Source organism: Akebia trifoliata, chromosome 12 (assembly GCF_017979445.1).
Source record: "Akebia trifoliata isolate Shusen 1 chromosome 12, ASM1797944v1, whole genome shotgun sequence".
Taxonomy (NCBI): domain Eukaryota; kingdom Viridiplantae; phylum Streptophyta; class Magnoliopsida; order Ranunculales; family Lardizabalaceae; genus Akebia; species Akebia trifoliata.
In genome coordinates this window covers 30,025,164-30,040,549 of record NC_141386.1, presented here as the reverse complement: position 1 = coordinate 30,040,549, position 15,386 = coordinate 30,025,164, and the positions used below count along the sequence as shown (strand labels likewise).

Sequence of the window (15,386 nt, the reverse complement as noted above, 5' to 3'; positions counted from 1 at the left end):
AGATGATATGGATGATGTAGAAGCATTCCATAGGGTAGAAGATAGAAAATGATTGGGTCTTGAGATTATTTTTTGGTTGTGGACGTGAACCTTTTTAATTTATTTATTATAATGATGGATCATGGACATGCTTAGTATTGAGTATTGACTCTCAATTCTTAGTTATAGGAAATTGAAACTTGAATTTGAGTATGGAGATTGAACTTTGGAATTCTAAAATTAGAAATATATGTTGGTTATCATATTTTTTATTTTGTAATTTAAATTATTTATAAATTTTATACTATTTATTTAAAAAAGAAAAAATTCATACGCATGAGACTTACGCCTCAAGGCACTGGAGATCCTAACGCCTCACCTCATGCCTTAGTGTCTGAAAACATTAATCTCAAACATTACAGAACATTATAACATTTGTTTAAACAATTTCAGTAGTTGTTTACGATTATAATTAGCCTCATATAACATCATAAATCCCCCTCCCCCCCACCATAAACTAACATAAAAAAAAGAAAATCGAGAAAGCTTCTGTTGGCACCCAAACTTTTACTTATTCTCAGTCATTCACTCATTTTCTTTATTATTGATTGGGGTGTAATAAGTAGAAGTTGGGTGCCAATACCAGCTCTCATAAATTAGTCCTAAACTCTAAGATGTGTTATTTCCTTGGATCTCAATCCCTATGTTTGATGAAGGGCCTCAAACATCGTTTTAGGTCAGAAAAATCCACAACAACTAGGGATAGGAGGAACTAAGGAAGTGCTCCCAATTAGAGTTTAATGGGTGTGGTTCTTTATGGTGTGGGACCCAAAAGTAGAGGCCTAGATCACAAAAAATTTAGCAAGGCAAAGATACTAAAAGTAAAGAGTACTACTGCTCTGAACTGTTCTGTTTCCATCTCTTTTTTTTATGGCTCCAATGGAAACATATATGAGGAAAACCAATTTTTATTAAAAAATTGCCTGAAATATATATTATCAGGACTTATAGATGGGACTCTATAAATGACCCACCAAAGAATTACAATATATAAAGTAAGAAAAAAAATTGATCAATGGATTTGGGTTTTTCTTGAATCTGTAATTACAATTTTTCTGATACAAAATACATTGTGATTTGGTTCATACTTGGGTACCCACATTACTAGTTGAACCAATCCCAACTTGCAACCATGGAGAAGAACCACCATCCAAGTTCATGTCCTTTAGATCACTTAGTTTTGCTAGCTTCACCTTACAGTCTGCTTCATCTTCCACATTGGGCATCAAAGGCTTGATGTTGGTCGTTGTCATAGTGGTGGTGGCGGTGGCAATCTTGTTATTATAGTGGTGTTGGAAGTTTTCGTGGCCATTGTTTAAATGCCCTCCTAACCATGGTTGAAAATAGATTTCCGTGGGAGCAGGGACTTCAAAGCTTAATGTGTTCTTGTGATCCTGTCGAACTTGAGCAGTATCATCGATTGGTGCAGGGAGGTTAAGATCGATAGGATCTGAATTATCGAATTTTGGTCTTTGAGGGATGTTTTGGCCTTCATCTTGAAAATGATGAAACTTTGCAATGGAAGAAGTATGGGTTGCATTTGCATTTGCATTCGTAGTGAGCCAATGACACCTCTTGTGTCCACCTAAGGCTTGCCCTGATGAGAAGATCCGATGACATATAGAGCATTCGTGCATCTTTGATTTCCTCTTGGATGGGATAGTAAATGTGGATTGAGAGGGATGATCCAAGGGTAGAGTTGCACTAGATTTAGGAAAGATCGAGAATTCTTCTTTGGTGATCGCATCTTCTTCCACTAATGTGTCGTCGAGATCATTAACCTTGGCGGCGAAACACCCCTTGACCTTCTTGTGACTAGCTCTATGCCCTCCCAAAGCTTGATGAGAATTGAAAACCTTCTTGCAAGCCTTGCATTCAAACATCCCTTTAGGAACCCCTTTAGATTTATTGCCCAACATCCGATTCGGGGTTGATGGCAAGACACGCACTGGGTTCAGCCGCTCTTCATCCTTGCTAGCCGACGCACAAGACTCCTCTGTCTCAGCCACCAATGGATCAACCCGAGCGGTTGAGAGCATTACTAGGCAATTTGCAAGGTCTTCCTCCTCGCTCGATGGGCAATTCAAACTCGAATCACCCATTTTAGCCCTCTTTGACCTTTTCCCTTTAGACCACCCACACCCCCTCCTCCCCACCTCATCTTCATCCTCGGATCCCGGTGAAGACACAAGAGACTCCACATCGAAGGAGCTACATTTCCCATGTTCAAGGAATGATTTCCACGACAAAAATTCCTGACCACAATTCTCACAAACCCGACAACTTTTTAGTCTATTCGGATTAGTCCGCAATGCGTACATGCGTTTATTACCCGGAGGCGGATTCCCACCAACCTTATCTTCCCAATCACTCACGGGATCTCCATCTTCGATGTGTCCATTGTCTTCTCCGATCCCATGGGCTCTCATATGCCCCCCTAGAGCTCTTCCACATCCAAATCCCTTCTTGCAAATCCTACAAAAATGCTTTAAAATGGGTTGGTCATCCACAATTGTAGCCATAGATGTACCCAAAAAACCTTACTAGTTAAATTTCAAAGAGAACCACAAATAAAGATTGAGAGAGAGAGAGAGAGATGGGTGTTCTTGTAGTTGAAATTGTGAGGTGTTTGAATGGTGAAGAGAGAGGGGAGGAGTTGTAGCTAGTTTTTAGTTGAAGTTTTGGTTAGTTGTTGATGGAGAGAAGAGAGTGTAGAGTTGAGTATGTGACAAGTGGAATGTAAGGGTAAGAAGGCTGAGACTTATTCTTGTGGGTATGATGGTGGGGGCAACGTAAGTCAACGAAATCAGTGAGGAATGGACGGTTGTGATGTATGTGTTTGTGTGTCCGTCCAACCATTGGTCCATTGTTCCTGATGAGTGAAGAGGAGTGGTTCTCTACTCCTAACTGCCCACCTATTCATATCCCTTCAATTCCAAGCCAAGAAAACTACCTAGCTTCCCCTTCTTTGTCGGTTGGTCCCTCTGCTTTTCCACAAATTCATTAAGTTAGAGAGATTTACCTGGCAGACCTAACTGTTGCTTTTTTATTACAAAAACCCCCTTCAAGTTCTCACAACTCCCAAGAGACCTTACCTTATAAAGTTCAAAAAAAAAAAAAAAATTAATTTTCACCATTTTATTTTAATTTTAAATTTGGGCGTTTACTAGTCATCCATTATCAACACATACGATCAAGTTCAAAAATATTTTTTTTTTTCTTTTTAATCTGAATTTTTTCATAAAATCTAGAAGACTGTGGTGTTGGGATGCTAATTTGATAATTCATGTGGGCCCAACAACCCTTTGTAAGATTTGATATCTTGCTAAGTTAGTTATGCTAGTTTGATTGTTAAAGTAAGGATTGTTCAAGTAAGGAACTTGATAAGGTAAGGGAGTTTTTTTAATAAAATTGCAACATATAGGTCTGCCCAATAAATCTCTAAAAAAAAATAAAAATTATTAAATAATGAAATTGGGCATTGGTCAAATTCAGAATTAGTATGTCTAGTGGAGTATGGATTGAGTTTGGATGGGATGGATGATTTGAGTCCGATCCGATGAAGATAGGATCGGATCCTTGTCGAATTAAGTCTTTTTATTGGATCTCAATTTTAGGATCCAAATCCGATCAGTTAACAATTGCGTTAGACTTGGGTGGATCCAATCTGATTTCATATAAGAAAATATAAATAAAATTCATACATTTAGACAAAATATACTATAATTTTGAGGTAATTTCTCACATTTTATCTTGATCAAAACAAGGTTGATTTAAAACTAATCTAAAAGGTAATCAAATTGGATCATTATTAGAACCCAAATCTTCGATTCAGATCTAAATTTATCGAAATAGATCGACTTTCTAGTGTAATTTAATCCATTAAGAACCCTAATAATTATGTCACTGAATTAGTCAAATACTCGAAATATGATTTGAGAACTTAGAGTCTTGATTGGGGATTTAGGAATTTTTATAACAATTTGAAAAAGATCTTGTTGAATTGGGTTTGAATGGTGCAAATGAATGCTTTCCTCTCTTGATCTCGTTTCTCCAAGTTAAACTGCTTCCAACAAGTTCAATTAGATCTATAATGTCTGATAATTAGGTCCAAATGTTGTGATCCAATTCTGCCTGTGTAGTTTTGGATTGACCCGATTCAATCCAACCCAAACTCCCAAAAAAGTGTATATTTAAAATAAAAATTACTATTGCCACACCAATTTTTACTAACGCACACCAACTATATGCAATTTACATAAGAATTGGTGTTGCCTTAGTAAAGCTTGGTGTGGCAATAGAAGCTCTCTAATTTTAAGGATAAAAAAACTCATAATTATGAGCCGGTCAGCTTTCATTGGTAACCGCAGCAAAAGTTACTGTGTCGAATGTTTAAGTCCATATTTAGTAAAGTGTGTTTGTTTGGATTTGGACCACTTATATCTCTCCTGTCCGAACCTCTTGCTTTTGACAGGACCAACTCATTTGCCACGTGGCAACATCTCATTCTATTTTTTGTCTCTTGCGTACGTCTCTCGTCCGAACGAGTCAACAGTATTTAATTTATGAATCTCATTCTCATGTTATTATTGTGCTCCGCCTTTTGCGACGCTCGCATGTGTAATTTGGCACGTGCTGCCAGGCTGAGTCAGCAGATTAGTTGGGCCCACACGAATCACTCAATTGACTCTACAAGATCAATCAATCGGATGGAAAACCTGGAGATTGAGACTCATGCTGGAAAATCAGTGGGCCCTAGCTTGAAGATACCTCTAACCATCTATTTATTAGATGTGGTCCAACATGAGACAGCCACGTGTCACTAGAAAAATGCCTTGTGTCACACTTAATTGGTTCTACTAAATTTGATCAGTGATATATAAATTAACAAAAACTAAGCATCTATCATGAAAAACTATCAAATCTAATAACAATCAAGTTGACTATTTTTACATCGTTAATGATTTTTTGACTCAAAAATTTTCACTCAGTCTATACTCGGTTGACGTGGCAAGGACACAAAATTGTTGATCGTTTTTTTTTGTGTATCCCAAAGAAAAAGATATATGATTTTGTGCCCTTGCCACATACATACAGACCGAGCGAAAAAAAATTTAATAAAATAATCACGACTCTTTTTAAGTAGGTCACCAAAATATTCTTTTATAGGGTTGGTTGGTTGGGCCAAAAATGTTGCTCTTTGTCGGCAAATGTTCAGATCATACCAAAATCCGATCTGTTCAGAAGAAGAATTTGGATTCCATCTGATTTAATAAATTATTATGTGTTGAAAATATATAAATTATGTATATTTGTTTTCTTTATAATGTATATTACATTTTGGGATGTGTTCGGGGGGACATTTAAAATCGACAATTATTTTTATGCAATGGGGCCATGACACCAATTGATGTGTACGTATCTCAATCTTGACGGAATTACGTAAAAATCTATGTGTTTTTTATTTATGTGTAATTGCATCTTGATTATTTTCTTTCTTTATTATTCTTGGATCGATCTCTTTACAATATCTAGATTTAAAGAACTTAGGCATACCCATGTACCTCTCATTTCTTGTATTCTACATGTATTACTTCAATTTGACATATGTTCCAATACTAGACTGATACTTGAGAATAACTTCACTTACGATTTCTTTTTCTAATAAATACCAAGTTTTCTTGAGAAATTTTCGGGAGGATCAGAATATTTTTAAGAGACGTTCATGTCATGGTTTTAAAATTTTGTTAAATCGGTTTGAAATTTTTATTAACATATATATTTAAATAATTATAATTTTACTCAATTACAAAATCTTATTTTTATATAGAAAATAAATATTTAAATCATTAAAAAAATAAGTTATTTTATATGGAAAAACACAAAACTCAATTGACTCAACCGATATTTTAAATTCAAAATTTGAACAAGTCAATGTGATGAACGACTCACATTGGCTATCTTGCTCAATTGCCTCTTCGACTATAATAGCTTTTTCGAGACATCTCGACGTCCAAAGAGAATAATTTAAACCATGGACCACCCTTGTCAAGCCTAACTTCAATTAATTTGGATTTATTAATTTTATTGAATCTTCAAAAGTTATTATGTTTTTCTTTTTTAAATATAATTTTTTCTTCTACCCTTGCCAACTTAGTTGACTTTTTCCTACATCATTTGTCTTTTTTTTTTTTTTTTCAAGAACTAATCCTTCCAATGATCCAATTTTTTTTGACATACATTTTCATCACAAATCTCAAGATGATTTTAATCTTCATTGAATGGACAAGATGTTAAGAGACAAATCTATGACTTAACATTAGTGAGAGATTACCTACTGTGTTGTTGTGTGTTTCCACAAAAGAAAAAAAAATTCTAAAGTAACATAAGTAGGGGTTGGACTTGTAGTAGGGTGGGTGGTGGGTGACTCAAACATTTCTTGTGTCATGTGTGGTTATAATTACATGTGTCACCAATCCAATCCAACCTATTGAGATTAGAATGAACATAGTTGGATCTAACAACTTGGTGATCCTTTTTTTCTAAAGCACAAGAAAGACTTAAATTCTCTCTCTCTCTCAACTTTTTATTCCACTAGACTTGCTAGCTAATACACCCACCTAAGTCACAACTTACAACTAAACCTCATTGATTATAGACTTCATTGCTTACTTAATTATTGACTTAAATCACTATCTTATCCCTTGAATCACACTCCCTCTAACCAACCATAAAAAGTACCTTATCATCATGATATTATTATACTCTTCTTCCTTCATCTTTATCATGTCTAGGTTGGGAATTGAGAGTCCAAACATAAATAATTAGATAATAAAAATTAGATTATTATTAACATTTAATTTGAGGGATAGATTTTATATTTTTCACCCGTAAAATTATCACTATATCTCAAAATATTGTTTTTTTTTTTCTAGATTTTAACAAAAGGCACTACAAAAAAGACGAGATTTAGAAGCACAAGTACAGTGACGTCTTTCTTAGAACCGCCTATAAACTAATCTCAGTCATTCTTGTATAATAATATGATTTCAAACGATTAGGGTTTTCTTTACAGGCGGTTGGAGAAAACGCCTCTATAAACTTTGAGATCTCAAATCTATAGGGTTTTTTTTACAGGCGAACAGAATACAAATTGCAAGTTTTATGAAAATGTAACTCCATTTTTCGTTCAATGACTGAATACTCCCGAAAAATATTTTTGAGATTTAAATTAATTAAAAAAGATATCCAAAAATTTCAATGTAATGACCAAATCATCTACGAAAGTTGTTTTTCAACCAATACATCGTAACTTATAAAACACTTCTAAGACTTGAAAAAATAGTCGATCCCTAAAGATTGTTCCCAACCGATAGAAATCGCAATTGTGATTCTTATAGGTGATTCCATAGAAGCACTTTTATTGAAAACAAAGTAATTGACTTTTGACCTAGAAGATCCCTTAGATGAGACCTGACAATTGTGAGCCCCCATGCATACCACATGCCTTGATGCTTTGCTTAAAGAGAGCTATCTGCCATCTTTTGAGTGATTCTAAATTTTTATTTTGGTTAATGTCTTAATAATCCTATTTCAGTCTCACTTATTAAACTTTCATATTCAGCCCCTTTTGCCTTTTTTTTTTTTTTGGTTGTAAAATCTTGCAATTCTTTAATGATAAATTTAACCAAACCTAACAACTTATGTAAACCATTCTTTCAGCATTATCTCTCGTAATTAGATTCCATTAGCAAATCCCAATATTATAATGAATGGTGAACGATTCTCAAGTTGATCATTAATTTATCATTAAGTTCTCTCTATTCTTGTTGGGATCATTAGTAGTCAACTCGAGAGTCGGCTTGGACAAGTACAATAAAAACATATTAAGTTTATAAATATTTTTTTTTCCACAAAAATATTTTATATATATATATATAACTAACTAACCTTGAAAACCCAATCAAGTTAGCCGAGTTTCCATTCAACTCGACGTGTTTTAAAATTATGTTTAAAACTTATAAAAACCATCACAATTTAAGTGCAAAAGCAGCCATCAATGGTGTAAAACAAACATACAAGCTTGCTTTACTTTGATGAGCAAAAAGTAGAAGAAATAGCTGGTGAAGTAGTCCCACACTAAATTACTTAGAAAACAAGATGCCCTACTAGTGTTAATGAGATATTTGTTTCAACATTTGAAATTTAAAAAAAAAAGTTCCCATTAAGCTAATCTATCTAATCAAAATTAAATGAGATAATATGACTTATTTTGCAAGAAAGATTAGATCTAAAATTAGTAGAAAAGCTTGAAAGTGAGATCTCAACACTGGTGAGAGTTAGTGTTGCTGTCTCTAGTTTAGTTCAGTTAACTCTAGTTAAGATACTTAGACCACTTACATTGCACATGCCCACTTTCTAGTGTAAGTGATTGACCATGATATTATGGTTGTTGGTGCAATGTTTTAATACTCCAAAACCCTGACTCCACTGTCCATTGAGTTGAGTCAACTTTATGACTTACGAGTTGACTTGGGCTAGACAATTTTAAAATGCATATTCATCATTATCATCTCCGGCTTATATCTAAAAAATTTAATATATATACATGTTATCTATATGTAAAATTATTTTAATATTTAAAATCTAATATATATTTATTTACCAATTTATGTTTAAAAAATGTATATCTTGACCAAGTATGTCTTTTTTCCAGTTTGTATAGGAAGTCAACTTGAAAGTCGAATGAACCGAGTCAACTCAGATATCTTTCTTTGATGGTATAACCCTCTGTTATTTGGTTCCTTGATTCCCTCGGTTCGAACTCAGGTTTGTGGTTTGCCACCTTAGAACAAACCCGGCTCATATGGTAGGTGTAAATATATAATTTGTTTTCATTTTTTGTTAGCTCGATTCGCTTATCCATTCTTCACCTTGGTGGGTGTACATATATATAAGCAAGTCGAGCTAATTTGAATCAGCCAATGTTTGGGCTATAATTAGAATTTGAACAAACCTGGATAAGACCGATTCAAATTCTAAAAGCCCAAACATTGCCCAAGATAAGGAATGGAGCCATTGGGCTCGGGTTAGTCCAACCCAATTTTGTTTTTCCTAGTTACGTAGGAATTCCCAGGTTGCATCCTTTCCAACTTTTCGGATTGGAGAAATGAAGATTTTATTTTCAATTACGTTTGGATCTAAGGTTCAATTTATATTATTTACTGTAGAGAAGTCTTCTTCTATGAACCCAACACCTCGAGATCATCAACTCTCCATTTCCAGCATAAGTTTTCTCTACTTCTAAACACTGGTGTGGTACCTTCCTAAGAAGCATCGATGCATATTTTGTTACTTGTTGAGAGAAATGTTAAAAGATAAAAACAATTTTGTTTTAGTTTGTATTATTATTGATAAATTATTTCAAATTTAAGAGTACTTTTATAATTTAAAAATATCAACAATACTTAATCCGAAAAGTTGCAATGGGCCTCGTCTTTCATTTTGAAAACTTTCAAATAATATACAAGATGAGGCTTGTAGCAGGGCTGAAATGGGTGGGTTGGAGGGCAAACCCAGGTTCAGCCCAAGTAGCAGAATCCTCAGCCCTAGCTCAACTCAACCTGACCATTGGGCCTGAGCTCACTGATCCGAGCTTGATTTTCTAAAATCGGGTTGAGCTCGGATTAGCCTGAGTTAGGTAATTTTAGGTAGGCTGGGCTCGTTGAACAACCTAATTTCATTTTGATGATGTATTTCTTTTTTAACATATAAGATTTATTTGCTTCCCTTAATATATGTAGGAAGAAATAATTTAAAAAAAAATAGGGAAAATTACACTTTGACCCCTTTGGTTTGGTATATTTCCATGTTGACCCCCTAACATTTTGACAATTGCGCTTACCTCTCCTTTCACACACCGTGTTGAAGTTCAGATGTTATTTTACAATTTTACCCTCTCATTTTAGCCTTTTTTGTACAAGAAAAAAAATTAAATTTTAAAACTATAAAAATGTCCTCGTCAATGCATTCACAAGTAAACTCATTTTTTGACATGTATATTTTGTTTATAAAAATGAATTGCATTTTAAAAAGGGTAAAATTGTCTTTATAAAAAAATATTTTTTAACTGTTTGGATGACTGCAAGTAGATGGAAATGGGGCAAGTGAACACATTAGATGACATGGAGGAGATAAGTGTAATTGTCTAAACACTAGGTGGTCAACATGGAATTATGCCAAACCACACGCGATCAAAGTGTAATTATCCTAAAAAAATATTTTTTTAAATTAATAAAAATGTATAACTAATGTAATTTTGTGTGTGTGTGTGTATTTGTATATAGCATCAGGTTTAGATTGAGTTGGGTTGTCTAAATCCTCAATCCAAATTGAGGTCAGGTTGAGATATTCTAACCTAGGCTGAACTAATCTTCTACATAACTTGGCCCAAGCTCGCCCATCAACCGGGTTATGTTCGGGCCAGCCCACCCTGGTTGCAGCCCTAGCTTCTATAGAGCGAGAAGAAGACCCAAAAGAACATGTATTTAATAATGAAAGAGGACATGAACATACTTTCAATAACCGAAGATGACATAATTCTTGATAGAATTGAGTAGAGTATATCTTTGTGATGAGGCTTTGATGATAATGAGTTTGGGCCGAAATTGTGAAGGTTTGGGTTTGGTACCCATCGTGCCAATGAACGGCCTTGTCAAACACTAATAAATCTGCAAAATCCACAAACTAAATGTACATTATTTGTTTGATTGGGGTTATTTATACACTTTTTTTTTTTTTTGTTATTTCTTGTTTGTTAATATATTTTTTTCTTATGGAGGTATGTGTTAGAACAAATAGTCCCACATCGGTCCTGAGTGCTCGATTTGTGCGGTATTTGAGGTGATGGCAACCCTCAACTTACACGTCGGTTTTGTAAGGTTGAGTAAGGCCCATGGACCTTAATAGTATGCACAATGTTCTGAGCTCTTGGATCCATTTTTTTTTCTTTTTCTTTGATTTGATGGACCAATAAACTAAATGCTATCCTTCTTTGCGAGTTTAAGCCATTTGATGTTGTCATTTTCTTAATCACAAACTTTAACTAGGCCAGTCAGTTGGTTTTAAGCGCATGATGTAAAAAACCTCAAATTCAATGGTTAGAAATTAGGGGTGCAACTTGGTCCGGTTCAAACCGAGAACTGAACCAAACCGATAGTTTTGGTGTGGTTTGGAAAAAGTTGCAGTTCGATTCCGGGTTATGCAATAAATAAATAAATATATATGTAAATAATTATTATTATGAATTATTTTAAGAGTTAAGAGATGGATTAGTATTTTTTGTGGATAACTAATGACTTTTTATGGATAGATTAGTGATTATTATATGAAATTTTATATTTATTATATGTTTGTTTTTTCATTAAAAAATATTCTTTACAATTTATAGAATATTGGCAATCCGTAGAACTGAACCAAACCAACGTTAGATCTGTTTGGGTTGGGTTGGTTTGGTTCCAATGGAATTTGGTTCTGTCCTGGTTCTTATTTAGTGGAACTGACCTATGTTGATTTTGTTTCAATTTAACCTCTAGCCGAACCAAGTTGCACCCCTAATAGAAATCATTAATTAGGCTATATTAATAGATTCTACTATTGTCATTCATCAAGTGTTCCTCTTAGAAGACTTTGATCGTGTTTATAAAAAATAAAAAATCAGTAATATTTTGCAAGTTTGTACATTTTTTTTTTTCTTATTGTGGGTATCCCCGCCCTTCGGATGAGACGCACCGCCCTTTTTGAAAGTCCTACGTGCAACTGGTTGAGTCGAAGGTCAACAGATCATGGAGGGTGATCCCAAGGAATTCATTGCTTTGTGGGGTTTCAAATACTTGACCTACCCTTCCCGACAAGCTTATCTAGGCTCAATTTTAGAAATATGAGAGATTTATTTAACAGACCTAACTGTGTATTTTTATTATAAAATTTTTTTTAAATTAAAATAAAAAAAATTTAAAATTAATATTCATCATTGAATTTGAGAATTCATTGACGATCCATTTTCTACACCTTAGATTAGACTCAAAGATAATTATTTTTGTTTTGTTAGAATGTTTTTCTTTGAATTTTTTTAATCTGATTCATAAAGTAAGATTTGTTTAGGAACAAGCTTGATAAATTAAAAGAGTTTTTTTTTTTTTTAAATAAAATTGAAAGAGATAGGTGTGCCCGGAGAATATGTCCTCGCCCTCCATTAAAGATATAGATAATTGGGGCCAAAATTTCTGTGTCCACTAATTATGTGGTGATCTCATAGCCCAAGCGTTCCCTCCACTCTCCAATCATTTGCACTCAAAAGACCAAGTCCTTATGTCCTGTCCTCTCCTCTCAAACACAGAAATTCAAGTTGGTAACGGTCACCTTCTCATTCGACACACTTTGACTGATTGATTTAACTAATTCTCATCATAAAAGCTTTGTGGGTACCACTTTTTAAAAGGATATGAAGAGACAGAGATAGGTGAAATCAAGAGAGTAAAAAAAAAAAGGATTTTTTTATCCATTTCTATCCTATATTTTTACTCTCGAGCTCATGTGATTGATTCCATTAGAGCATATTTTGTTACTTTCAGAGCAATTGTACATATATTTATCCTCCTAGAGTTTTCAATGAGGACACTTTTAATTGGAATCAGAATAAAAAAATCTCAGATTTTCTATATCTTGTATTGATGAGACTTGGAATTGATTCAGTTCTATCCGACAACAAGTACCACTGAGTATATGGAATCAATTTATTTTTGGATTGTAGAGGATTGAAGTTTTCTCACCTTTTTTTTTCTTTTTTTAAGTAAATAGGAATTATATAATGTTCTTCATGATTTAATAAAAATGATGATTTTTTTATTCTCTTTCGACAATTTATTGATAATATAAATCTCAAAGATATTTATCTCGAGAATAAATCTCAATCATTGAATTTTGTGTTTAAACAGTTAAGATCATGATTTTAGGATCCTGACCCATCTTCAATTGAACAAATTGTAAGTATATTTTTTGTGAGAGTTCGTAGGTTGTGTGTTCTATATCACGTGTGAGCAATATTTCCTTCGGACCACCTGCGAGGGCCTTGCTCCCTCACTTACTTGGTGTGTGTGATGTGTTGGTGTTGCACGTGCCCGGGGGACGGGCCCATATGCTTTGGTGCTGACCCTGATTCATCCAGTCCCCTTAGTCGAACGTAAGTCCAGACACCCCCATTATCCAAAAATAAATAAAAAATCATTGGTGAAATGCATTTTTCACAATGATTTAATCTCTCTCTATTCCGAATCTCTTACACAAGATTCTTCACATGGTTCTCACATGTCGACAAAATACATTTTGTCTATCTATAGATTTTTGTATACATTGATTATAAAAATTGCCCACGAATAATTCCTTCATAATCATTATTATGTATTGTAGGTTCCGAAATTAAGATTTTACTTTACTAAATTTTCAATCATTAGATTTCTCTCAATGAGTATTCGATTATTTTTTTCCCTTTCACACAATAATTATTGACCAACTTAGTAACTTTGTTAAGGAAACATGATACATCATGAACAATCATAATTTGATCTTAAATTTATCTTCTGAAGGAGACGTCGCTTTTACTACTATTTCAAGGAAGTGATTGGCGATAAATCGATGATGGTCATAGAGTGAAAAGTTGATTTCATGTGTCCTTTGATTTTGATTTGCACAAAATAAAATGTAAAAATATAAGTGTCCTCTCAAAGATAAGATAAAAAATTGTGACCCTTAATCCAAGTTGAGAAACTGATTTGAGATCGTATAGTTGTCTAGGGTGCATTGTAGACATGTCATGCTCATTGTGTCATGAGAAACGTGACGTAGAGCAAGTGATTGATTGTAAATTAAATCCCTCGAGTACAATGATCCCTGGATAACTGAATGATTGTAGCCAAAGTTGATAAGTTAAGATGTAATAAATAAAGAGAGCTATTGGAGGCCCCTCTACTTTTACTTATTACACCCCAATTAAAAATAGAGATATTTTTCAAAACGTGTGCAACTTATGACAAAATTCAATTTTGATACACTGTTCATTTTAATTTTCAAAACATGTTTTTTCAGTGAATTAGTCACTTTTGTAATCAACGAGAATGTTGATATGGCAAAATCACAGGTATTTTATCAGAGAATTCGTTGCTTACAAAAATGATGAATTTACTGGAAAAAAAAAAAAAAAAACATGTTTTCAGATTTGTAATGAACATTGTATCAGACTCGAAATTTTATCATATTCAACTCACGAAAATGAGATTCACTCTTATAAATAAAGAAAAAAAGTAAATGATTGACAATAAATAAAACTTGGGGTGCCAATAGAAGCCCTCTCTCATTTTTTTTCTTTCTTTCTTTCTAGATTTGTATTTTGGGTTTAAGATTTTAGAAGAGCCTAATCATAATTAATTGTAAACAACTGTTTAAATTGTGAGTGTTATAGTCACAATTAGTAAAAATACATGTATACTTCATTTTTTTGCTTGGCAAGCAAGGGTGGTAAGTGGCCAAGTTGAATGTTGATTCGATAAGATTTGGACTTACATGGTGGGATCAATACTCTGCACATTTGTTACCAACTTAATTAATTTTTATTTACTTTTAAGGTGAACTTTGTTAAATTAGCACCGTCACACTTCCAACATATATATTCTCTGAGAGTTGGGATCTATAGACTATAAATTCATACACAATCCCTACTGCTTATATGTGAGATCCAATTGTTAAGATTAAATGATGTAAAATAACTCTCAACCATTGGATCTCACATGTACATGATCAGGATTGTGTGTGAACATATAAATTACTTTCCAAGAATCTCTGATCTCAACCACATTTTCAATCACATCGATTTAATGATGAAGATGCTTTTTCTTCTTAAATCTTTCAAATTGACTTTTTAAAGACCATCTCAGACTGATCATTTCTTTTTGGGTGATGATATTAATTAAAAAGTTTTCATTTGATAAATACTTGATTGACGTGTTTGGACACGGAATCATAGATCCGTATATAATTGGATACCGCACTTTTAAAGGGATTTGCATGTATGTATCCCAAGGATAGTTGATGACGTCATTGGACGCAAAAGAGTCCAACTACCAATAAACTTCTGCTGTGTGTACGTGAGTACCTGGACAATATGTTCCCGGGACACATGTACCTTCGGGGAGCATTCTTCCCAGATGTCACAATCTAATTCGTTGTTGGAAACATTGGATCCTAGAAGATCCCTTATATAGCACCATCCAGGCTAATAAAATGTTTTTGGCCTT

General features: G+C 33.8%; 1 protein-coding gene across 1 annotated transcript; it reads right to left on the bottom strand.

The window, feature by feature from the left end:
- Positions 1-931: 931 nt before the first annotated feature.
- Positions 932-2,688, bottom strand: LOC147389400 (zinc finger protein ZAT9-like). Its single transcript, XM_086417487.1, has one exon. The coding sequence runs from the start codon at positions 2,559-2,561 to the stop codon at positions 1,122-1,124; it is 1,440 nt and encodes a 479-aa protein (XP_086273613.1). The 5' UTR covers positions 2,562-2,688; the 3' UTR covers positions 932-1,121.
- Positions 2,689-15,386: the final 12,698 nt, after the last annotated feature.